This window comes from Elephas maximus, chromosome 7 (genome assembly GCF_024166365.1).
Source record: "Elephas maximus indicus isolate mEleMax1 chromosome 7, mEleMax1 primary haplotype, whole genome shotgun sequence".
In the NCBI taxonomy this organism is placed as follows: domain Eukaryota; kingdom Metazoa; phylum Chordata; class Mammalia; order Proboscidea; family Elephantidae; genus Elephas; species Elephas maximus.
In genome coordinates this window covers 120979811-121004542 of record NC_064825.1, presented here as the reverse complement: position 1 = coordinate 121004542, position 24732 = coordinate 120979811, and the positions used below count along the sequence as shown (strand labels likewise).

The 24732-nt window shown below is 44.0% G+C and overlaps 2 protein-coding genes across 2 annotated transcripts in view; both read right to left on the bottom strand.

Moving 5' to 3' along the window:
- Positions 1-1646, bottom strand: part of DTX4 (deltex E3 ubiquitin ligase 4) — a 42191-nt gene extending 40545 nt beyond the window's left edge. Inside the window, exon 1 of the mRNA XM_049892044.1 lies at positions 1387-1646. Coding sequence (XP_049748001.1) covers positions 1387-1597 — 211 coding nt within the window. The 5' untranslated portion in view covers positions 1598-1646. The remainder of the gene's footprint in view (positions 1-1386) is intronic.
- An 11397-nt stretch (positions 1647-13043) lies between these two features.
- FAM111A (FAM111 trypsin like peptidase A) lies at positions 13044-22831 on the bottom strand. The gene is made up of 3 exons (XM_049892045.1): positions 22765-22831; positions 20863-20972; positions 13044-17977 (listed from the first exon to the last, which is right to left on the bottom strand). The coding sequence occupies exons 2-3, from the start codon at positions 20941-20943 to the stop codon at positions 16223-16225; spliced, it is 1836 nt and encodes a 611-aa protein (XP_049748002.1). The 5' UTR covers positions 20944-20972; positions 22765-22831; the 3' UTR covers positions 13044-16222.
- Positions 22832-24732: the final 1901 nt, after the last annotated feature.

Sequence of the window (24732 nt, the reverse complement as noted above, 5' to 3'; positions counted from 1 at the left end):
TTTCCCACCAAGGCTTAAGCCCCTCCAGATGCTAACACTTCTGAGAAGCGTTTCCCAGAAAGCCTTTCTCCAGAAAGCCTTACTCAAGCGGACAGTGTCTGCAAAGTCCTTGGCAGAGGGGTTGCTGAGAGTTATGACTAAAGGATGGAGACCAAGGGTGGAAGGATGCCTTTTTCCCATGACAATCCCAATTAGCACACAGGATGTAGGGGCTTTCTGAAGAGGCTGAGACGCTCAAACAGCTGTTCTCTGACCCTCTGGGACTCTCCCAGTTATCTCTCTGCTCCCTCCCCACCACACCTGCCTCTCCAGGCTCCCTGGTTACACTGTGCCTCTGCAGAAAGCCCAGGCAGAATTCTAGAATCCTCCCCCACCCTGCCTGCCTGGCTCACTGAAGAGATGCCTAGGGAGAGAGAGAGCAGTTGTTCTGGGTAGTCATCGAAGCCTCTATATACTGGGTCAATCAAACAAAGTGATCCAGCTTTGCCCTGCTCGCCCCTCCAGTGGCCCCCTGCCACCCTGACCGCATCCTGTACGCTCCTTTCCTCCCCCTGACCTGGAAAGGCTGGTCAGCTCATAGGCAGGGCTGCGGTGGCCACAGCAGCAACCTGATTCTCATAAAAAGAGAGTTTAGCTTTCTGGGAAGCTAGCATGTCTTTCCCTCAGAGGACACGGTTTCAGGAGGAAGCCCAGGGATAGCTTCTCTTTAGGAATCCGCTGCCTCCTCCTGGACAAAGAGAGCTGCTTCACCGCCTGGCATTCCCAAGCCCCCTCCTCCTCTTCCTCTCTCCATCTCTGGCCTGTTGCTTCAGCACTCAGAGTGCACGGGCAGCCACACCAAGGGTAGGGTATTCCATCCCCCGAATCCCGCGAAAGCCAGCCTCTCCTTCCGGGAAGGCCCCGGCCCTTCCCAAACTCGTCCATGGCTAGAATCCCCTGGGGAATCACTTCTTTCCCCACATTCGACAGGGAGCGGCAAAGGCAGTGGGGGGGGGGGGGGGGACGGGGGGCATATATGACAGGCCTGAGGCAAAGTGGGGTCAGCCCAGGAGTGCTGGATGAGTGCCTTTGAGAGCAGCTGGTATGGCTGGTGCGCTGGTGTGGCCCGGAATGTCTACACAGGCGGACTTCCAGCCCGCAGGCGCAGCAAAGGGGGCGTGGAACGGGGTGTTGAGGGACTAGATTGAAGCTGGGTTGAACACTAATACTACGTGGTTGTACGTTTACGGGGTGGGGGGGTTACTTAAGAAGAACCAAGCGGCCCCCTGCCACCTTTTAGTAACCCCACTGCAACAGGGTGCCGACTGGGTGGCCGGCGGGCAGCTGAGGCTGGAAATCCGGGTCAGGGAGGAAGGTGGGCTCACGGGAACAGGGGCGACAGCTCACCGGTGTCCTGGCGGAACTGGTTCATGGACTGCAGGTCGATGATGTAGGGCGCCAGACGGCTGTCCACCTGACCCAGCACCACGCTGCCCCCGGCGCGGGGGCCAGCGCGCACCACCGCCTCGATGTGGTGGCTTACTGCCGGGCTGTAGGGCCGCCAGCGGCCGTGCTCGTTCAGCCATTCCCAGACCACCACGGCCGAGGCCAGGAGCATGGCGAGCCCCGGGCTGCGGCGACGGCGGCGGCGCGGCGCTGCCCGCCTCCCGGACCCAGCGCGCCCGCCCTCCTCCGCCTCCTCCGGCGCCGCCGCCTGCGGGCCTCGACCGCGCCCCCCACCCCGTGACCTGCCGAGCCGGGCAGCCTCAGCTCTGGCCCATCCGCGTCGCTAATGCCACCGCGCATCCACCGGGGTCCGGCCGCCGCCGCCCCTGTTGCTGCTGCTCCGAGGAGTCCCGGCGCTTCATGCAAATGCCCGGCTCGCGGCAAAAAGGCCCCGCCGTGCAAAGCTCCCGGCGGCGCGGGCTAGGTGCCGGCGGGCGGGGACGAGCCCTCGCACCAGTTGCGCCTCGGGCTCTGCAGACGCCGGGGTGGGATCCGCAGCACGGCCGCTCTCGGAGTGGCACGCTCCGTCCCCTCCCCTTGCTCCCCTCCCTCCCCACCCCTTCGCTGCTCCAAAGGCTGTCGCCGCCTGAGCGAGAGCTCCTCCTCCCTGAGGCTCTGCTCAGTAGCTTCCAGAATGAACCGGCCCTCCCGGGAGGGGCGCTACGGCCAATCCGCGTGCAGTCGGGGTTCCCCTGTCCCTTGCTGCTGCGGAGTCACCTGCCATGATTTGGACCCTAGGACCGCGCTGCCGCCGGGCTGCAATTTTACACCTTCCTCCCCGAAATGGGATTTTCTTTTTTTTAATGCAGTAGCGATATCAAGGTCCACAGCACGAGCTCCAAGACACGCAGTGTCCCCGGCGGGCGCGCACACGGTCTCACACACGCGCGCACACCCTCACGTCCCTTCGCTCACCACTCCTATTACCTCATCCTCGTCGGCATTCTCAGCTGTCCGTCAAGGATGCAGAGGCCACGCCCCCGGGTTCCTCCGGCCCGGAATCTGGAGCTCGTCCGCCCTCTGCTGGCCCAAAGCGACTCGTGTGCAGGCGAATGGTGGCACACTAGTTACTGTTGCTGGACTCCAACCTCTTCCAACACCCAGTAGTACAAAGGGATGCAGCAATTTGGAGAATGATGGATTTATATTGTCTATGCATAGAGAAAATATGATTTTTATGGCCAATTTAACACTGCTAGAGTCAAAAAGACTTGCCAAAGGGATTTATTCTGCAGCTTTTCTAAGACCAGAATAATGGGACAAGGCAGACACACGTTAAACTTGGCTGTTTCAGTCATTAATAGTTAACGTGGACATTAGTCTACAGCGGGTGAATTCTGACTAAAAGGACAGGTTGAAACCAGGATTATAGGTTAATCTCGCCATGAAATCCAAATTTTGTTTTGCTGAGTTTTCAACCATATACAACACTGAATTCATACAAAGTCCAGGATAGAATATGGAAAAATAAAAATAGATTATGTGTTAGAAAGTGAGGTTATGAGTATTTTTTAGAAAAGCATTTTCTTTCAAAATATTATGTGATCTTTTTCATGTTTTGGAAAGTCGGACTCCTTCCTTCCCTCCTTCCCTCTCTCCCTCCCTCCTTCCTTCCTTCCATCCTTCCTTCCTTTCCTCCCTCCCTTTCTACCTCCCTCCCTCCCTCCCTCCCTTCTTACTTTCCTTTCTCCCCCTTCCTTCTGTTACAGATGTCCATTCTCCCATTGGAAACCCTGATGGTGTAGTGGTAAAGAGTTGGGCTGCTAATCAAAAGGTTGGCAGTTTGAATCTACCGGGTGCTCCTTGGAAATCCTATGGGGCAGTTCTACTCTGTCCTACAGGATCACTATGAGTCGGAATTGATTTGAGAGCAGTGAGTTCAGGTTCCGTTTTTAGATTCTCCCATCCTGAGTATTTTCCATCCCTTTTTCATCCCTCTACACTTATCCTTCCAACTCCAACCCCAGAGTTCAAGACACAAAACAAAAGAAAGTATCAGATCTGCTCTTCTCCTAGCCTCCAAAAGCACCAGGTTCAAAGATATCTCTCAGCTTTGTTCTTGCTGGTCACATCTGGTCCAGCAAACTCCCAGAACTACCTCCAGAATCTCTAGTCAGCCTCTCCCTAAGGCCAATCTCATTAAAGATTCATTAAAACATTGAATACCAGCGTTTGATGGTCAAAAGGAAAAGGAGTTAAGGATACCTTAATTAATCCTGCTTAGAGCTATTAAAATTTCCACATTCTGTTGGATCATCTTCCTTGGGAATAGGCATAAATATGGATCTCTTCTAGTTGGTTGGCTAGGTATTTATCCTCCAAATTTCTTGGCCTGGATGGGTGAGCACTTCCAGTGCTGCACCTGTTTGTTGAAACATCTCAACTAGTATTCCATCAGTTCCTGGACCCTTGTTTTTTGCCAGTGCCTTCAGTGCAGCTTGGATTTCTTCCTTCAGTACCATCAGCTCCTGATCATATGCTACCACCTGAAATGGTTGAACATCAACCAATTCTTTTTGGTACGGTGACTCTGTCTATTCCTTCCCTCTTTTCTTGATGCTTCCTGCATCATTTAATATTTTCCCGTAGAATTCTTCAGTATTACAACTCAAGGCTTGAATTTCCTCTTCAGTTCTTTCAGCTTGAGAAATACTGCAAACAGAATAAGGGGATACTGCATGGTTTAAAGTCAGGAAAGGTATGTGTCAGGGTTGTATCATTTCACCATACGTGTTCAATCTCCGTGTTGAGCAAATAATCCCAGAAGCTGGACTATATGAAGAAGAATGGGGCATCAGGATTGGAGAAAGATTTGTTAACAACCTGTGATATCCAGATAAGACAACCTTGCTTGCTGAAAGTGAAGAGGACTTGAGACACTTACTGATGAAGATCAAAGACCACAGCCTTCAGTATGGATAACACCTCAACATAAAGAAAAGAAAAATCCTCACAACTGGACCAATAAGCAACATCACGATAGACGGAGAAAAGATTGAAGTAGTCAATGATTTCATTTCACTTGGATACATTATCAGCACCCATGGAAGCAGCAGTCAAGAAATCAAAAGATGCATTGCACTGGGCAAATCTGCTGCAAAAGACCTCTTTAAAGTGTTAAAAAGCAAAGATGTCACCTTGAATACTAAGGTGCACCTGACCCAAGCAATGGTGTTTTCAATCCCCTCACACGCATGTGAAAGCTGAACCATGAATAAGGAAGATCAAAGAAGAATTGACGTTTTTGAATTATGGTGTTGGTGAAGAATATTGAATATACCACGGACTGCCAAAAGAATGAACAAATCTGTCTTGGGAGAAGTACAACCAGGATGTTCCTTAGAAGCAAGGGTGGTATTATGGATTGAATTATGTCCCCCCAAAAATGTGTGTATTAACCTGGTTAGGCCATGTGTGATTCCCCTCCATTTTGTGATTTTCCTATGAGTTATAAATCATAATCTCTGCCTGTGGTTAAAAAGGATTAAGGTGGGATGTAACACCCTTTGCTCAGACCACTTCCCTGATCCAGCGTGAAGGGAGTTTCCTTGGGGTGTGGCCTGCACCACCTTTTTTCTCTCAAGAGATAAAAGGAAAGGGAAGCAAGTAGAGAGTTGAGAACCTCATACCACCAAGAAATTAGCACAGGGAGCAGAGCACATCCTTTGGACCTGTTGTGCTGAGATGCTGCCATATCACGGAAAGACTGATGACGAGGACCTTCCTCCAGAGCCGACAGAGAAAGACTGCTCCTGGAGCTAACACCCCGAATTTGGACTTATAGCCTACTGGACTGTGAGAGAATAAATTTCTCTTTGTTAAAGCCATCCACTTGTGGTGTTTCTGTTATAGCAGCACTAGATGACTAAGTCAGATGGCAAGACTAAATTTCACATACTTTGGACATGTTGTCAGGAGGGATCAGTCGCTGGAGAAGGACATCTGCTTGGCAAAGTAGAGGGCCAGCGAAAAAGAGGAAGACCTTCAACAAGATGGATTGACACAGTCGCTGCTACAATGGGCTCAAGTATAACAACGATTGTGAGGATGGTGTAGAGCCAGGCAGTGTTTCGTTCTGTTGTACATAGGGTCGCTATGAGTCAAAACTGACTCGATGGCACCTAACAACAACAATGCCTAGGATATGGATGTTTATGTGTTCCATTTTATTTTTGACATTTTCCAATTTTACTAGATTCATACTTCATACATTCCACTTTCTGGTTGTTAAAGGATGTTTGCAGCTGTTTCTTCACATTTTGAGTCATGCCACATCAGCAAATGAAGGTCTTGAAAGCTTGACTCCATCCACATCATTAAGGTCGACTCCACTTTGAGGAAGCAGCTCTTCCCCAGTCATATTTTGAATGACTTCCAACCTAAAGGGCTAATCTTCGGGCACTATATCAAACAGTGTTCCACTGTTATTTATAAGGTTTTCACTGGCTAATTCTTTTCAGAAGTAGACGGACAGGTCCTTCTTCCTAATCTGTCTTGGTGTGGAAGCTCAACTGAAACCTCTTTAAAGTGTTGAAAACCAAAGATGTCACCTTGTGGATTAAGGTGCACCTGACTCAAGCCATGGTGTTTTCAGTCACCTCATATGTGTGGGAAAGCTGGACGATGAATAAGGAAGACCAAAGAAGAATTGATGCCTTTGATTTGTGGTGTGTGCAAAGAATATTGAATATATCATGCACTGCCAAAAGAAGGAACAAATCTGTCTTAGAGTAAGTACAAACAGAATGCTCCTTAGAAGAATGTTGAGACTACGTCTCACATACTTTGGTCATGTTATCAGGAGGGATCAGCCCCTGGAGAAGAACATCATGCTTGGTAAAGTAGAGCGCTAGTGAAAAAGAGGAAAACCCTCCACAAAATGGATTGACACCACGGCTGCAACAATGGGCTCAAGCATAGAAACGATTGTGAAGATGGCGCAGTACCAGGCGGTGTTTTGTTCTGTTGTGCATAGGGTCACTATGAGTTGGAACTGACTTGAGGGCACCTAACAACAATAATCTCAGAGCTATTATAGGGTCTGCTATGAGCCAGAATTGATTCAACTGCAACGGGTTTTTTTTTTTGTTTAGAGCTATTATAAGGAGCCCTGGTTGTGGTGCAGTGGTTAAAAAGCTCAGCTGCTAACTGAAAGGTCATGATTTGAACTCACCAGCTGCTCATGTCTATGGGAGAAAGATGTGGCAGTCTGCTTTCACAAAGATTTATAGCCTTATAAACCTTATGGGTCAGTCCTACTCTCCTGTAGGGTCACTGTCAGTCAGAATCAACTCGAAGGCAATGGGTTTAGTTTTGTTTTGGTTAGAGCCATTATTACAAATTACAAGGCTTAGAGAATTTAAGCAGTCTGTCCAAGATTACACATCTAGTCAGAGGGGGAACCAATATTCAAAAATTCCTCTGGCTGGCCCCAAAAAACTACGCCTATTCTATTATACATTGTATGACACAAAGATGGTGAGTTTATATAAGAGGCAAGATATGTGGCAATGTTAAAGTGACTCATGAGAAAGAAGAGAAGGGAGAAAACAAGGATAGAATATTCTAGAAGAAAAACAAAGGTAGAATTGAAGAAGAGGTGATCTAAAATTGTAGTGAACTACTTTTACTCCCAATCATGAGCCCAAGAGTAAGAAGACTCGGGAGACTTTCTTGTGGTCTGGGTTAAGTATGCATCTAGAAACCAATAGTAATGATTCAGTAGGATGCTGGAAGTCATGGAGAGATGACCAGCTAAGCCAGGAATTCCCAAGTGGAAAAAGCTTAACCCAGATAAAAGGGCTCTTAACAAATGCTAGCCAGGCCATCTGGAGGATGAATGGGAAGCAGGGAGAAACTGGCTTCTACCTATGTCCAGCCTGATTTTGTATCTGGTCTTCTTGTATCTGCCATGTTAAACATGTCAAACACGGCAGAGTATTAAAGCAAAGCAAAATGCCTGATGACACATGAGAGGGTTTGTATATGGCCTGATTTATTTGTAAGAGGAAGGGACTATATCAATGACTTGACATTAGTAATCAGTTATGGTTATAAACTATTTTGATAAGCACTTGGCTATGATAATTTATAATTCATCACAACCCATTTGAAGACAATAACTTGTAATTATACATTTAATAGAATAATTACTTATCTACGTAGATATAAACTTCTTAGATTTTCCAAGACAATCTTAATTTCAAATAATCTGTACCATAAACCTCTGAAAATCCCAGACATTCCATTTTAGTATCCGAACTACATCTCCCAAACTGCCTCTTGATCAAACAATGTGTCCCAGTTTATAATTTAGGCAATATGGTGGCCATAAGAAAACCTCACTAATTAAGATTGATTGGAATAAAGACTGCCTGAACACTTCAAAAGCTGTTCAATTGTTAAAAATCATACTTTCAGAAATGTGATTAGTGGTTTAAAAAAAAAAAAAGCAGAGTAGCTGTAACTACACTTACAAAACAGTGTTTAGTAGAGGTCCTTGGAGTTAATTCCTTATATTTGTGAAAGCTAGACTTTATATAAGGCTAATTCCTAATCTGTGTGTTAGCTATCTATTGCTACATAACAAACTACCCCAAACTTAGTGGCTTTGAAAGATGAACATTTACTATCTCACAGCTTCTGTGGGTCAGGAATGCATGTGCAGCTTAGCTGGGTGCCTCTGTCTCACAGTCTCTTACAAAATTGCAAACTTTTTTTGGCCAAGGCTGTGATCTCATCTGAAGCCTCAGTGTGATGCCCTGCAGGATGTACAGATAGTCCAGACCTCTCCTATCTACATCAGGAGAGAAGGAGGTAGAGTTAATATGGTCCTGGGGTAAAACTATAAGTATAATCTACTGTCCTTCCCATGGGAGTGACAGAAAAAGAACACACTCATCCAATCAATGGCCATATACCATGTACCTGAGGCTGTATTAATTTGCTCTAGCAAAGATACTGCATCTGGACCGGGGGCCTGAAGTTGGGTCTATCACTTGGTTGACTTTGTGGTACTCCATTGACTTTGTCCATAAGTTACTTGGTTTCTGCAGGAGCCAGACTGGTGAATTAAATGCATATATGACAGAGGCCACCATTCTTGTGTCCTTTAGATCCTTATATTGGCACTAATCTCCCCCTCCCCCAACTTGGGATGCAATAGTTTTTGAGTTACCATCTTGGCTTATTGTTGTTGTTAGGCGCCATTGAGTTGATTCCGATCCAACTCATAGCAACCCTGTGTAGAACAGAACAAAAGGCTGCCTGGTCCTGCTATGTTTGAGCCCATCGTTGCAGCCACTATGTCAATCCAGTCCATCAAGGGTCTTCCTCTTCTTCACTGATCCTCTACTTTACCAAGTATGATGTCCTTCTCCAGGGACTGGTCCCTCCTGATAACATGTCCAAAGTACTTGAGATGTAGTCTTGCCATCCTCACTTCTTAGGCGCATTCTGTTTGTACTTCTCCCAAGACAGAGTGGTTCATTCTTCGGGAAATCCATGGTATACTCAGTATTCTTCTCCAACACCATAATTCAAATGCATTAATTCTTTTTGGCTTCAAGGGCTCTAATTATATATTTTAAAAACAGTTGCTGTGGAGTTAACTCTGACGCATGGTGATCCCACGTGTGTCACAGTAGAACTGTGTTCAATAGCGTTTTCAGTGGCTGATTTTCCTGAAGTAGTCAGGCCTTTCTGCTGAGAGACCACTGGGTAGACCCCAATTGCTAACCTTTCAGTTAGCAGCCAAGGGCTTAACGGTCTGTGCCACCCAGGGACTCCAATTATGTCCTGGGAACTGAGCAAAATGAGTAACAGGTGATTAGACCCAGTGGCAAGAAATCAAAAGATGCATTGCACTGGGCAAATCTGCTGCAAAAGATCTCTTTAAAGTTTTTAAAAGCAAAGGTGTCACCTTGAAGACTAAGGTGCACTTGACCTAAGCCAGTGTTTTCAATCACCTCATATGCATGAGAAAGCTAGACAATGAATAAGGAAGACCGAAGAAGAATTGACACCACTGAATTGTGGTGTTGGTGAAGAATATTGAATATACTGCGGACCGCCAGGAGAATGAACAAGCTTGTCTTGGAAGAAATACAACCAGAATGCTCCTTAGAAGCAAGGATGGCAAGACTGCTTCTTACATACTTTGGACATGTTGGGGGGGGGGGGGGCGGCGGGATCAGTCCCTAGAGAAGGACATCATGCTTGGCAGAGTACAGGGTCAGCGGAAAAGAGGAAGACCCTCCATGAGGTGGACTGACACAGTGGCTGCAACAATGAGCTCAAACATGACAATGATTGTAAGGATGGCACAGGACCAGGCAGTGTTTCGTTCTATTGTATCGCTATGAATCGGAACTGACTCCATGGCACCTAACAACAACAACAACAGCACTGTGTTCTGATAGCCATCTCCATAACTCTGTGTAGGTCAGACCCCCTTGACTACCACTCAACCTAGCCACTCATTACAATAATTGCATCCACCTGTTCTGAAGGCTCAGCACCTCTCCTGGCTTCTGTTTTATGTTCTGTCATCCCCGTTGCTATCAATGAGCCTAGTTCTGCAACGGCCTGTACCACTGCCAGCCCTGAGTTTGGGAGGAAGCCACCACTGAGCTCAGCGATGTTGGTGTCCCTTTCACCAGCACATGTGAGTGATATACTCTCTGGCCCTTTGCATGGCAGAATCTGAGTAAAGGGCCCAGGCAGAGGGCTGCGACTAAGAGGCAGAAAAGCCAGAACTTTTGGCAATCTCCTAGGGCTGGAAATTGGTGTTCATATCTGGCAAGGAAGTCAAAGCTTAAATTCACAGAAAAGAAGGGAGGTGCAGAAAAATGAGCTCTATACAGAGCTGTTTTCTCCTCTTAAACGGCACAATGCAAGAGGCTAAGAACTAACCGATAAGTCAATGAAAGTGGAGCTGAGTTTCCCGTAGGCTTACAGTGCTCAGGAGATAACGTTCGTTTTCAGGATTTGATAAGGGAGGGAACACTAGCAAACACCCCAAGCCCTCAGTTGGGACCCCTTGGAGAGCTACACTCTACATGAAGAGCTCACCAGAGGTAGACAGACTTAAAATTCTGCAGCTCGGTTTCAAATCAGTTTAATCTCTGCCTGGGTAGAGATGATCTGATCCCACTCTATTTTCTATCAGAGGATAAGGTGAACAGTCCCTGGAATAACAAAATCCAGGTGATAAAGTGGGGGATAAAGTTAGCTACCATAATAACCATAGTTGGACTCAAACATACCAATGATCATGAGAATGGCATAGGACCAGGGCTCTGAACCAGTTCATTAGCGTTCAACCCCTTGCTTAGAATGTGCATTTCCACCTTCAGCAAGGGGCCCAATTCAAAGCCCTGCATAGGACTGTCAACATTTTGTTCTGTTATATATGCGGTTGTCATGAGTCAGAGTCAACTCTTCAGCAACTAACAACAATGATAATAACACTATTGAAAGAAAAAGATGGGAGAGAAAGAAAAGAAATGAAAAACTGGAGAAGAGGGGTCACATTTGAGGAAAACCACTGATTCCACAGGGGGGATGAGGAGAAATGAGCGAACAAAATGTCTCCAGGTATTTTAGTTTGGAAAGCTGTGTGGTTGGTGGGGCTGTGAGCAGAACAGAGAGGGCAGGGAAGAGTAAGATCTGGGTGGTGGTTCTGGGGAGTCACAGTGCTTTGGTTTTTAACGAGTTTGAGGGGCCTGTGTCCAGCAGTTTGATTTGCAGATTTAGACCCCTGAGAGATGTCAGCACTAGAAAGAACAATCATGGAATGATCCAGATAGTGGCAAGAGGGAAGCTGAAACTATGGCTGTCTGAAAGATGTGACAGTCTGCTTCTTTAAAAATTTACAGCCTTGGAAACCTTATGGGGCAGTCCTACTCCATTCCATGGGGTCTCTATGAGTCAGGATCGACTCAATAACAATAGGTTATAGAACAGAGCAGGAGTTCCTGGGTAGTACAAATGGTTAAGCACTTGGCTACTAACCAAAAAGATGGCAACTCAAGGTGCTTCGGAAGAAATGCCCGGCAATCTACTTCTAAAAGTTGAAAACTCTATAGGGTGCTGTTCTACTCTGACACACATGGGGTTGCCATGAGTTGGAATCCACTCTATGGCAACTGGTTTGGCTTTTAGTTTTATAGTACAGAGAACAAGTGGTGTCAGGGATTAGGGGCGGGGGAAGAGTCAGATTACAAAGCATGGGGGGAATTTCTTTGGCGTGTTGGAATTGTCTGTATCCTTTTACAAGATGGTGTGACCAGGTGGTGGTTACAAGAATCTATACACATGTTAAAACTCACAGGAGTGTACACTCCCCAAAGCGTGTATTTTTCTGTATGTATATTAAGAAATGAAAAGAGGCTGTAGAAGAAGTTGATAAAACACCAAGGGGTTTGATCAGAGGTCAGACTTTTCATAGAACAATTGTCCTTTCTCCCACCTTTAGAATTCCCATCTCATTTCCCTTCTTCACTTTCTCTCATGCCCATGCAGAAATCTGAACATTTTAGATCTGTTCTTCTTCAAACCTTAAATCTCCTAATCAAACTCAAATCAAGATAATTCATAAAACCACAACTTGAAGAGTTAAAAGGACAAAAGGAAAAGGGGATGGAGAGTACCTTATTCAACCCTCCTAAGAAGTATTATTTCCGTCTTATATCTTGATTGGAAACCTCGGTGGTGTAGTGGTTAAGAGCTACGGCTGCTAACCAAAAGGTCGGCAGTTTGAATCCACCAGGCGCTCCTTGGAAACTCTATGGGGCAGTTCCACTCCGTCCTATAGGGTCACTGAGTCGGAACTGACTCGATGGCAACGGGTTTGGGTTTGTTTTTGTTGTTGTTGTTTTATCTTGATTGCCTGGGGTTCATACTCTGGCTTTCACTAGCTGTACAGCCTTGGTCAGGTTCCTTAACTGCTCTGTGCCTGTCTCCTCATCAGTAAAATAGGGATAATAAAATTACCTACTTCATAGGGCCAGTGTGATGCCTCAGTGGGCATATATAGTTAAAACAGTGCTTAAAACATGCTAAAAATTATCGCAGATGAGAAATCAAGGCTCAAGTTTAGTTAACTTGCCCAAGGCATACTGGGAATACTACTGGGACCTTTAGTTTTCACAATCTAAAATTCAAATTCTTTCAGGTTGGCTCCAAAGGGACCAGGGAAAGGGTGTGACAGAATGCAAGAGTTTGTGTTTCAGTGTGAAAGATGGAAAAGAAGAAAATAAAGAAATGAATATTTTTGGAAAGAAACAATGGTAGAAATGAGAGAAAGGCCATGTTTAAAGCTTTTGTGAGTTCACTGGGGATTCCCAAGCCAAAAACAGTGAAGGCAGGAAAGAGGTGAGCTATATCAAAGATCAATGGAAACAGAAACTTTTTTCTTCCTACCTGTGTCTAATTTTAGCCTGATTTTTACCTGATATTTCTCTATGATGACATCAGATATTAAACATGGCAGAACACTGCAGGTGAACAAAAATGCCTGGTGACAGGATTTGTTTATATCACAATTTATTTGCAGGACAAAGTCAAAGTACAGCTGACTTGACATCTTAATCAATTAAAGTTGTGAGATACATGTTATGGTACTCACTGCATTACAACCTGATCGATAGGGATAACTCATGAGTATACATATGAGTATCTATTGCATGTGTGGGTGTGTACTGATTATTTGCTGTCAATTTTATAATGCCACCACTTCTTTATAAAACTGGGAACTATTTTTCCCAGAATTCTTGTATGCTCTGGGTTAGGGTTTGCCAATGAAAAGACTCATAAGAAATCTGGAAGGTGGAAATGAAGCAGTGATCATTGGTTTCTGGAAGGTCATGGCCGTCAGACAGGACTTTGTAATAGTAGGTAGCGTATGACAGCAGCGACTCTGTAACCATTCTGTATGTTAGTACTTCACCATCATGGTGACAAGACATGGCAGCTTCTCAGGCTTCCCCACAACCAGTCACCTTCTTTCTCTTTTCCAGTGCTTTAGGCCGACACCTCTGTCTGCAGCCTTACAGATCTTTGCTCTCACACTCATATAAGCCCCCAATTCCTATATTAAATACCTTATTCCTTTAACATTTTTAGTGGCCCAATTTTCCTGACTGAATCTAGGCTGATACTCTACTATTGCTAGGTATACATACATATCCTAGATCATCTAAGACAGCCCTAATTTCATTAATAAAGTTCATAACTCCCTAAAAAAAATCCCAGGAGTTGCAATATTATTAGTATTCCTAAAATCCAAAAAACTGACAATATCAAAAGCTGACAAGGACGTGGAACAACAGCAACACTCATTCATTGCTGGTGGGAATGCAAAAATAATACAACCACTTTGGATGACAGCTTGGCAGTTTTTTACAGTTAAGTGTGGGCTACGCATGGTGATTTCCTTCCAAAAAGTGGAGTATGCAAATGGGGAGAAAAGTAGCATTACAGTGGAGAAACCTGACAAATACTACTTCAGCCAGGGGATCAAAGTCAACATTAAGAGTGATAGATCATGTTAGTAGCAGGTACCCTTGGTAGATGATGAAAATGGCACTTTACTTCTGTGATTTCCTCCAAGAACCCAAAATGCCAGTCTAATCATGAGAAAAACATCAGACAAACCCTAACCGAGGGGCATTCTGCAAAATACCTGAGCAGGACTGCTTCTACCTGTCAAGGTTATCAAAAACCAGGGAAGTCTGAGAAACTGGCACAGCTAAGTGGAGCCTCAAGAGCCATGACAACAATTAAATATAATGTGGAGTCCTGAATGGGATCCTGGAACCAAAAACTAAGGAAATCTGAAATAATAAAGTTAATAAAGTATCAATATTAATTGATTATTGTGACAAATATACCACACTAAAGTAAGATGTCAGTAACGGGAAACTACGTATAGGGGAAGTGGTGGGATATGGCAACTCTCTGTACTATCTGCTAATTTTTCTATAAATCTAACACCATTCTAAAAAGTAAAGTCTATTGTCAAAAAAATGAATAAGTATATTTAAACACTAATTCTTCTATCAGTAATATTATCTTTAAGATCTCCTCCTTGCCCTAAAAGCCTATAAATCTAGAGTGGTTATTATTCTCTTAATTTCAGGACACATATATCCTGATAATTTTAATAATATGAGGACTTCGGAAATGCTGAAAGACTTTGAGATGATTTCTAACCAAGTTTTTAGCTCACCAGGTAAGATCACCTGTAGCCGTCAAGTTTTGCTCCCAATTCACCCTTACATTTTGTGAGCACTTACTTTCTATGTGGCAAACATTAGAGATAATGAGATGAACATGTCTTGGATCCTGGCTTCAAGCACTGAATTTGGGAGAAGATATAGAAGACGGAAAAAAAAAAAAATCAATGTTTACCCTGCTTTTAGCATCATAAAACTGATTATTAATCTTATCACCCCTTAGGTACCTGAGTGGTGCAAACAGTTTGCGTTCATCTATCAACTTACAGGTTGGTAGTTCAAACCCACCCAGCAGTGCTGCAGAAGAAAGGCCTAGCGATCTTCTGTAAGGATTATAGCCAAGAAAACCCTATGGAGCAGTTCTTCCCCATAGCACACAGGATTGCCACGAGTTGGAATCAACTCAACAGCAAGGGGTTTTGGTTTATCATCCTTTACATTGCTTGACTTTAAAATAAGGATACCTCATAGAGTCCGAGAAGCTGGACTATATAAAGAAGAACCAAGCATTACGATTGGAGGAAGACTCATTAACAACCTGCGTTATGCAGATGACACAACCTTGTTTGCTGAAAGTGAAGAGGACTTGAAGCACTTACTAATGAAGATCAAAGACCACAGCCTTCAGTATGGGTTACACCTCAACATAAAGAAAACAAAAATCCTCACATCTGGACCAATAAGCAACATCATGACAAACAGAGAAAAGATAGAAGTTCTCAAGGATTTCATTTTACTTGGATCTACAATCAACATCCATGAAAGCAGCAGTCAAGAAATCAAAAGACACGTTGCATTGGGCAAATCTGCTACAAAGGACCTCTTTAAAGTGTTGAAAAGCAAAGATATTACCTTGAAAACCAAGGTGCGCCTGACCCAAGCCATAGCATTTTCAATCACATCATATGCATGTGAAAGCTGGACAATGAATAAGCAAGACCAAAGAACTGACGTCTTTGAATTGTGGTGTTGGCGAAGAATATTGAATATACCAAGGACTGCCAAAAAAACGAACAAATCTGTTTTGGAAGAAGTACAACCAGAATGCTCCTTAGAAGCAAGGATGGCGAGACTGCGTCTTACATACTTTGGACATGTTGTCAGGAGGGATAAGTCCCTGGAGAAGGACATCATGCTTGGTAAAGTACAGGGTCAGCAGAAAAGAGGAAGACCCTTAGTGAGATGGATTGACACAGTGGCTGCAGCCATAGGCTCAAGCATAAAAACAATTGTAAGGATGGTGCAGGAAAGGGCAGTGTTTAGTTCTGTTGTACATAGGGTCGCTATGAGTCAGAACTGACATAGAGTTTTGAGGATTAATTTCTTCACGTGCTTACAAAAATGCCTGGCACATACAAAGTGGTCAATAATACTAATTACTATTATTTTTGATGAAACTGACCATTTTGGATTTAGAAAGCTATCGTCATTAACTATGAAATAACAACTCCATAGGCAACTCCTTAAAGCTAGTAAATAGACTGAGTTCTCACTAGTCCTTAATCCTCATCACTCACCATTTCTACATCCTGCTGATCTATACATTCTGCCTGATACCACATTCCATGATTTTGTTTAATATCATGGAGGATGGCTACCATAGTAGTACCAAACTCAATGAGACTGGAAAACCCATTTTGGTACTTGTAAGGGTAGCCAGCAGTATGCATGGCCACTAAGGAAAATTTTGAATCAAACACTGGGGAACCAGAAGACCCAAAATAAAAAGTGGTGTCATAGGTAATCACATCAGGGTTGCCAACTATTTCCTTGAAGCTTTTCTCAGTGTGCATATAAACATGTGGATCGCAACCCTCTGCTTTTCTAGCTTGAATATGTTCCTGACATTTTTTTTCTCGCTGACCCAGAGGGATCACAAGGCAATTATCAGTTGACTTGACCTTTCCATCTGGATGGCCAATAATATGTAACAACCCATTAAGTGGTACAGGAGAAATTCTATCATAGAGTCCCACAGGCACTGGTTGTCCATTTTCCCTCAGTTGTAGAACAGCATAATCAAGAGTTACATCAGATACCTCAAACCGAGATTCAAAGAAAAAGCAGTTCTTTTCTTGGTCTTTGGACTCTTCATAAGCAAATGTCACCCTTGCACATTGACTAATTATGTCTGCCCACTTACTTGACTCCACTCCTTCTCCTACAATTAAATTTATTACATGCCGACAAGTAAGAACATGGCGCCCTCTAAAAACAAAGCAGGTGGCAGAACCTTTGTTTCCGTTGTTGTCCCAGGATATGTACCCAACTGACTGACCAAAATGAGAAAAATCTTTGTGTTCTTTCATCGTGGTAGAGTTGATGACTAGTTTCCCAAAGTTTTCTTTATGAAAGCTAAGCAATGACTTTTTCTTCTTTCTTTCTTTCTGGAAGTCTTCTCTGATTTTTTCACTTTGTCTTTCCAAGCTGGGATACTGGTCCACAATGTATGGTCTCAGCATAATGGTGTGTCTTTGCTGTGACTCAGAATTCTGAGAGGTTGTTGCCCTTGGGCTTGTTCTCTTCTTAACTTCAACCTCAAAGAGCTTGCCCTCGAAGTCATCAACTGGCAGTGTGCTTTCTAAAACAGTGTCCAAGTTCTCAATAAGTTTCCAATCATCATTCTCCAGAAAGGAAAGAAACCTGCCATCCTTGCACAGCGCGTCCTTGATCGTTTCTCCTTTGAAAGCATAGACGCAGAGTTTGAACCCTTTTTTGTGAAGTCTTTTGTGTTTAACAATTCTTTTTGTCTCCTTCCCAATTGCATAAATATAAAATTTGACACAGTCAGTAGACACTGTTTTGTCATACTGACGAAGTATCTGGTTACCTTGTTTACTTCTTCCTGGAACAAATGTAATTTCCAGGTGGGACATTTCAGGAATACACTGGAGGGGCATCCCAAGGTTTATGTACCCTTCAATTCCTTCTTTGCCACGTACCAGCACTTCTTTGCCTTGCTGAGTCTCCATCTCTTTTTTGAAAGCCTCAAGAGTATTGAGTGCCACATATAAGCTATCTCTCTCACTATACGTGAGCTTATGTCTCCTATTTTCATTGTCCCTGTGGTTTACATCCAAGGTAATAGTAATTGTCTTATTTGGAGGAGTGGCCTGGTCTTTTGGATTTCCCTGAGGTGACTTGGATCTTTGAGCCTGGGTGTTAGTTATATCTCTTAGACATTTTCTAGAGCCAGTCTTCAAGCCCGTCTTCATTTGAAGAATGTTGGAATTATTCTCTTGTTCTTTAGTGACCTAAAAATAAATAAGTTAAATACTTTAAAACTCTGAATGCAATGCTAGTCTTTTACTTTCTTTTTAGTATTCAATTCACAAAATTTCTATGGGAAACTCAGAACCAATCTCAACAGGCCAGTGAACAGAATTGACTTGGGATCCAAAATATAAGCTGAGCTTCCTGTCACATCTGTCAGATAAACTGTTAATACCACCATACTGGAGTATTTTTCTGGGAAATATGATGGAAGAAACACATCTTTTTTGCAAATGCATCAAAAACTGAGATGCTTAGAAGTCTACCACCTCTTTTATAGTGTCCTATCAGGTCTTGTTTAATATTTTCAGCTATATAAATTTTAGATTTTCCAGGCACAGTGATAGCTTCACCCAAAATTCTGTTCTTAAAATTCCAAATTCAGCATGAAAGTTACCATGATTTATTATTAGGTAGTAAGTGTTAAATAATCATTAGTTAAACATTAAACTAAACCACTAGTTAATCATGTGGTCATAATATAGTTATTTCTCATAATAAATACCTTTATTCACTTAGCATTTATCAGAAAAAGAACTTAAATTATTTCACCTATTATATCAACTCATCCCTAAATCCTATCAACTGAAGAGGAGCAAATATGGCCTCTCTATACAGGGTTACTATGAGTCGGAATTGATTCGATGGCAATGGGTATGGTTTTTTTGGTTTTGTATCTTTTGGATGGAGAAACTGAGGCACAGAAAGTTCTTCTTATAAGTACCTTCCCTATGGACACATAGTAACAACTGAATGAAATGGGTATAAGAACTCCAGTATTTAGTCCAGTATTTTTTCCATCACACTGTAAATTCTTTTTATAAATTTAAATGCTTCATTCCCATTTTTACAGAGCATTACCTTAAATATCGGGGCAGAGGGGGAGAAGGGATGAATTAAATGAGGAGGATTAAACAAATAGCAGAAACTCAATGAAAACTGAGAGCATCTGATTCTTGTATCTAAAAGGTACATTTTTTCCCCATCATATCCATCATAGCATGGGTGTCAACAGACGTGGGTTCAAATGCCAGCAATGCCACTTACTGGCAATAGGCCTAACAATACCAGGATTGTAAAGATTAAATAGAACATCATACGTGACGATGCCTAGCCCAATGACTAGCCCACAGTAGGACAACTTTTGTTTAACCTTTGTTTTCCTTCTTTTATTATTAGTACTAATAAAAGGAAGGAGCCCTGGTGGTGCAGCGGTTAAGCACTCAGCTGTTAACCGAAAGGTTGGTGGTTCAAACCCACCAGCTGCTCTGCAGGAAAAAGATGGCAATTTGCTTCCATAAAGATTTAGAGCCTTGGAAACCCTATGGGGCAGTTCTACTCTGTCCTACAGGGTTGCTATGAGTCAGAGTTGATTCGATGGCACAAAATAACATTCTAGAAAGGAGCCCTGGCAGCTGGTGTAATGGTTAAGTGCTTGGCTGCTAATGGAAAGGTTGTCAGTTTGAACCCACCCAGCTGCTCCATGGAGGAAAAGACCTGGCTATCTGCTCCTGTGAAGATTATAGCCTAGGAAACCCTGTGGGGCAGTTCTGTCACATGGAGTCACTATGAATTGAAAATTGACCAGACAGCACTAACAACAACAATAATATTCTGGACCAAGATAAATAAATAAATAAAAGGAACACCAGGGGCTTCCACTTATTCAAAGGATTTTTGGTTGGGTATAGACACTTTCAAAAGTGGAAGCAGGGTTGTATCTTATTAACTTGTTATGTCATGAGTAAAAAACCAAACCAAACCCACTGCCACCAAGTCGATTCGAACTCACAGCAACTCTATAGGACAGAGTAGAACTGCCCCATAGGGTTCCCAAGGAGCAGCTGGTAGATTCAAACTCTCAACCTTTTGGTTAGCAGATGAGCTTTTAACCACTACACTATTAGGACTCACGTCATGAGTAAGACAGAGAAAAACAGAGCCAGGCTTGTCCTGGATTTTCTAGGTTCTTGGATGTTCTAGTTTTCTAGAGCAAGGAGAAAAGAAAACAAGTTAAAGGCTTTTACCTTGCATTTCTAAATGCTTACCACCTCTCAGCCTTCTTCTTTATAAAATGAAGGAGGATTTATTTTAGACTTTTTTTTTAAAGAAAGGATGATAGTTTGGTATGGTGAGGGAGCCCAGTTAGTGGAGAGTCCTAACTTAACGTCAATAAACTTAAAACCAATTCTTCAAGCCACTATTGCCTTAAGCAACAACTCCCCTTATCCTCTCACCTCCTCATTCATGAATTGGGGATAGAAAAACATATCAAAAATTGTTTTATAAACTGTAAAGCACTATATAAATGTAAGTTACTATTATGGCTGAATAAAACAAACCAAAACCAAACCCACTGCCAATGAGTCAATTCTGACTCATAGTGACCCTACAGGACAGAGCAGAACGGGCATGCCCCACAGGGTTTCCAAGGAGCACCTGGTGGATTTGAACTGCTGACCTTCTGGTTAGCAGCCATAGCTCTTAACCACTATGCCATCAGGGTTTCCATGATTGAATAGATCAATGATATTTGGAATGGCATATATTTTCATGCTACAAAATAATATTAATTTTGTTGTTTTTACTCTGTAGTTTACTCTAATACATTGTATTTTACATTGTATTTGATTTTTTGTTCAGAAGTGTTACAACAGCTTTTCATTAAAGGCTGCTTTGATATGGTCAAAATATTGGCTACAACTCTCCTTCCACCAAAAAAAAGAATAAAATGAATTAGAAAGGTTTTAACATGTTTGATATTTCCAATATCCAATAAGGTAATTTCTTGGCAGGAAGAACTGAAAAGCCCAGTTACGTCTAATTTTGGTGTACTATATTTCATGAATAGTAGGTACAAACATACCCGAGGGAAATACTGATCAATCTTCCTATTACTCTTTTCATCCAATGGGACCTTCTGTGACCTGCGCTTCTTACAGCTCATGATGGCTTGAAGATGAATAGATGGTTCAGCTGAAACGATAATTTCAAAAAGGTTCGAGTCACAGTGGTGTCTTTGTAGTTGTAATTATTGTGTAAATAAGATTAACTGGGGTCCCATGTCCCACCTTTCTCCTTCAGTTCTAGCCCTCCTCTAGCCTCACCGTATACACTGATGTTAGTATAGGAAGTGGATAGTTTATCCACCAACCGTAATCACTCCAACAATAAAATCTCCCTTTACAGAGCAGGGAGCCCCACAGAGTGCAAGCGGTTAAAGCGCTCAGCTGCTAACCGAAAAGGAGGGACCTCGTATCAAAGGCGTGGTGATCTACTTCTGAAAAAATCCGCCGATAAAAACCCCATGGATCACAATGATCCAATCCTGTTGTGCATGGGGTCACCATGAGTCGGGGGGGCCAACCCAACTGCAGCTAACAACAATAACATACCAATGTCAGTTTTTATAAGACCACCCGGGTTCAAATATCTGGGTTCAAACATCATTTACCAGCTGCATGGCCTTGGGCATATTACTTAACTACTCTCTGTCTCATTTTCCTCACCTCTAAGATGGGAGTAAGTTCCCTGGGGGGTGCAAATGGTTTGTACTCAACTACTAACATAAACATTACTGGCTCAAACTCTTCCAGTGGCTCTGAGGAAGAAAGGCCTGGGAATCTGCTTCCATAAAGGTTACAGGCAGGAAAACCCTACGGAGCAGTTCTACTCTGTGAGTCGGAATCGATGCCCGGGCAACAAGCTTGGTTTTTTTGTTAAGATAGAAGACATGATAGAACCAACCTTGGATGTCATGAAGATAAACAATAAAATGCAAGTTTTTGTTAAATATATACGTGCCACAATTAAAAACATACATGTAAAGCCTTTAGAACAATAACTAGCACATAACTGAGGAGCTGGGCCACGTTGTAGATTCTTGAAGACAGGAATTTATTGCCCAACAACTAGCAGAGTTTGGGAGTTCAGTGTGTCTGGTGATGATGGCTCATCCTTAGAATCTGAGAGAGGATCTAGATGTGATTATTATGCCGTGAGTAATTATTAATAAACATGAACCCAAAAAGGTATACGAAGTGGGCAGATGGAAAGATGAATTTTGCAATTCACTGGGATGAATTTAAGCAATCATAGTAGAAAGGGGCAAGAGGGTACGAAAACACTCCAATATCCCACTCCCAAACCAGGTTGCTGTATCCAGACTGAGCCATGTTATATGGAAATGAGAAGTGCCCTTAGCTGGCCTCCTCCGGTCTATTAGTACTTTGAGAAGTCCAGGTTCTGCTGGCCTAAAGCACTTGCGCCAAGTCTTACATACAGTAAAGGGCTGAAACAAAACATCCTGCTCTCGGTCTCATCTCCAGCACAGACGGTGCGCGCGCAGACCCACACCCACACCCACACCCACACCCACACCCACACCCACACCCACACCCACACCCACACCCACACCCACACCCACACCCACACCCACGGGCGCGCGCTCACACACACACACGGGGGCGCGCTGACACACACACACACACACACACACACACACACACACACACCTCGGCGCGCGCTGAGCCGGGCTATTTAGGGACAGGAATTGAAACTTGACCTCAGGCCTCACCCAATCCCCCCACTCCGCTGTGGGGACAAACAGTAGCCACTGAGATCAACTCGGAGAGCTCCCGGGCCCCCACGTGGACGGCGCCGTCCTGGCTTCGCCCCCGCCCGACGCCCCTTCACCTCTCAGCCCCGGTGGGCTCCGAGCACCCGCACACCCGCTGGTCGGAGCCCCGGAGCGCCCCTGCCCTCTCACCTGTAGTTCGCGCCAGCCCACCTGGACTCCTACCCAGCGCCCAAAGTGGCTCGGTGCTTATTGAAAAAAGCAGAGGTTCGGGGCTCCGCCTAGACAGCCGGTTCGGCCAATGGGGCGCTCCCAGGTTAGCCCTGATTGGGTGGGAAGGCGGGTGCTAGGCGTTTAGGGAAACACTGAGGGGCGGGCGGCTGCTTGACTTCCCCTTTCACTCCCGCCAACCCTCTTGCCGCCAAGGGCTTTCACCAATCAATCTCCCCACCGCTGTCCCTCTGGAGTCTTCAGGTCTTTGGACAACTGGGGAAGCCTCAGGTAGCTCCAGAGTGAGACCTGACCTTGCTTGGTGCTTCCAGAAAAATCTGGATGCGAAAGACCCAGGAGGAGATTTTTCCACTAGCCCAGGAAAGGAGTGAAGAAATATTGACAGGTTTCCGGAGTCCGATGACTGCGCAGCATACCGCAGGCTTTAGCACCATAGGGCAAATTGATGGTGTGCTTAATGCTAGCAGAACTTAGGAAAACGAACCTCGGATGCCTTCACTTTCTTAACAGTAAAACGTGGTGCTAATGTTGCCGGTTTAATAGGAATGTGGCCAGCTTTAAGGGAGATAATATATTTAAAGCTCTTACATGGTGCCTGGGCTTATTAAGCATACCATCAATTTGTGCTAGGATGCTAAACAAGGGGAAACAAAACTTGGGCAGGACTGAAAGAGCCAGAAAGAAGAGGGGGCATTTGAGGCACCTGGCGGAATCAGTAAGATAGGACTAGGTGACTCTTCCAGACATTCAGTATACTCAGGCCACTTATCCTTTCTGTTCTTCAGACATGTCAAATTCATTCCCGCCTTAGACTACTTCTGAGGATTCCCTCTGCCTGGAACGTGGTTTCCCCAGAACTTCACTTGGGCAGTTCCTTCTCTTCATTCAGGTCTCAGACCAAATGTCACCTCCTCAGAGAAGCCTTCCCTGAACATTCTGTTAGCTTCCCAGTCACTCCCTATCTGACAACTCTGATTTATTTACTTCATAATACTTATAAAACCAAATCAACCCCCTCACCATGGAGTCGATTCCGACTCTTGGCCACTTATCACCACTTCAAGTTTTTGTTTTGTTTTTTTGTTTTTCTACTCCTAAGGAGTCTTGGTGGTGCAGTGGTTAAGCGCTCAGCTGCTAACCTAAAGGTCCGGAGTCGGAACCCACCAGCCACCCTGTGGGAGAAAGATGTGGTAGTCTGCTTTCTGTAAAGATTAAACCCATTGCCATCAAGTCTATTCTGACTCATAGCGACCCTATAGGACAGTGTAGAACTGCCCCATAGAGTTTCCAAGGAGTGCCTGGTGGATTTGAACTGCTGACCTTTTGGTTTGCAGCCATAGCTCTTAACCACTACACCACCAGTGTTTTCTCTGTAAAGATTACAGCCTTGGAAATCCTATGGGACAGTTCTACTCTGTCCTATAGGGTCACTATGAGTCAGCATTGACTCAACGCCAATGAGCAAATAGTGTGTAAGATCCGTAATTGCAGGTAACTGTACCTTGGACAATGCTTGACATATACTTGGCAGTCAGTAAGTATCTCTTGACCATGTGAATGAATAAGCAGAGAACAGAATTTTATTAGAGACGAACTAAAGGTGGATGTGTTGGGGGCCATTAGCAGAGTGAGGTGGTGGGTACCATGCATGGATGGGACAAAGGGCATGTGGTCAAAGAAAAGTCATGCAGCTGCTCAGCAATACTGTAGGCTTGAGGTCTTGTTCCCAGTTTTGCAGCTCTGGAAACTCAGTTTCCATCAACTCAAGTGCTGGAGAACCAACTATGGCTAACGTGATGTTAGTGACTAACGAAATTCATGAAGTTATTTTGACTGGGAGGAAAGGGGTGTTACAAGGACTGGTGCAAGGTATAATGAGTCCTTTCTCCATTGGTGTAAGTCCTTCTTTAGCTTCTGGTTTAAGAGAAT

Bases quoted from the DNA above. Each gene is read 5' to 3' on its own strand.
- FAM111A (XM_049892045.1), bottom strand. From the start codon at position 20,943: ATGAGCTGTAAGAAGCGCAGGTCACAGAAGGTCCCATTGGATGAAAAG. The intron at 17,978-20,862 runs GTATGTTTGTAC...ATTTATTTTTAG, and splicing joins TTGATCAGTATTTCCCTCGG to GTCACTAAAGAACAAGAGAA.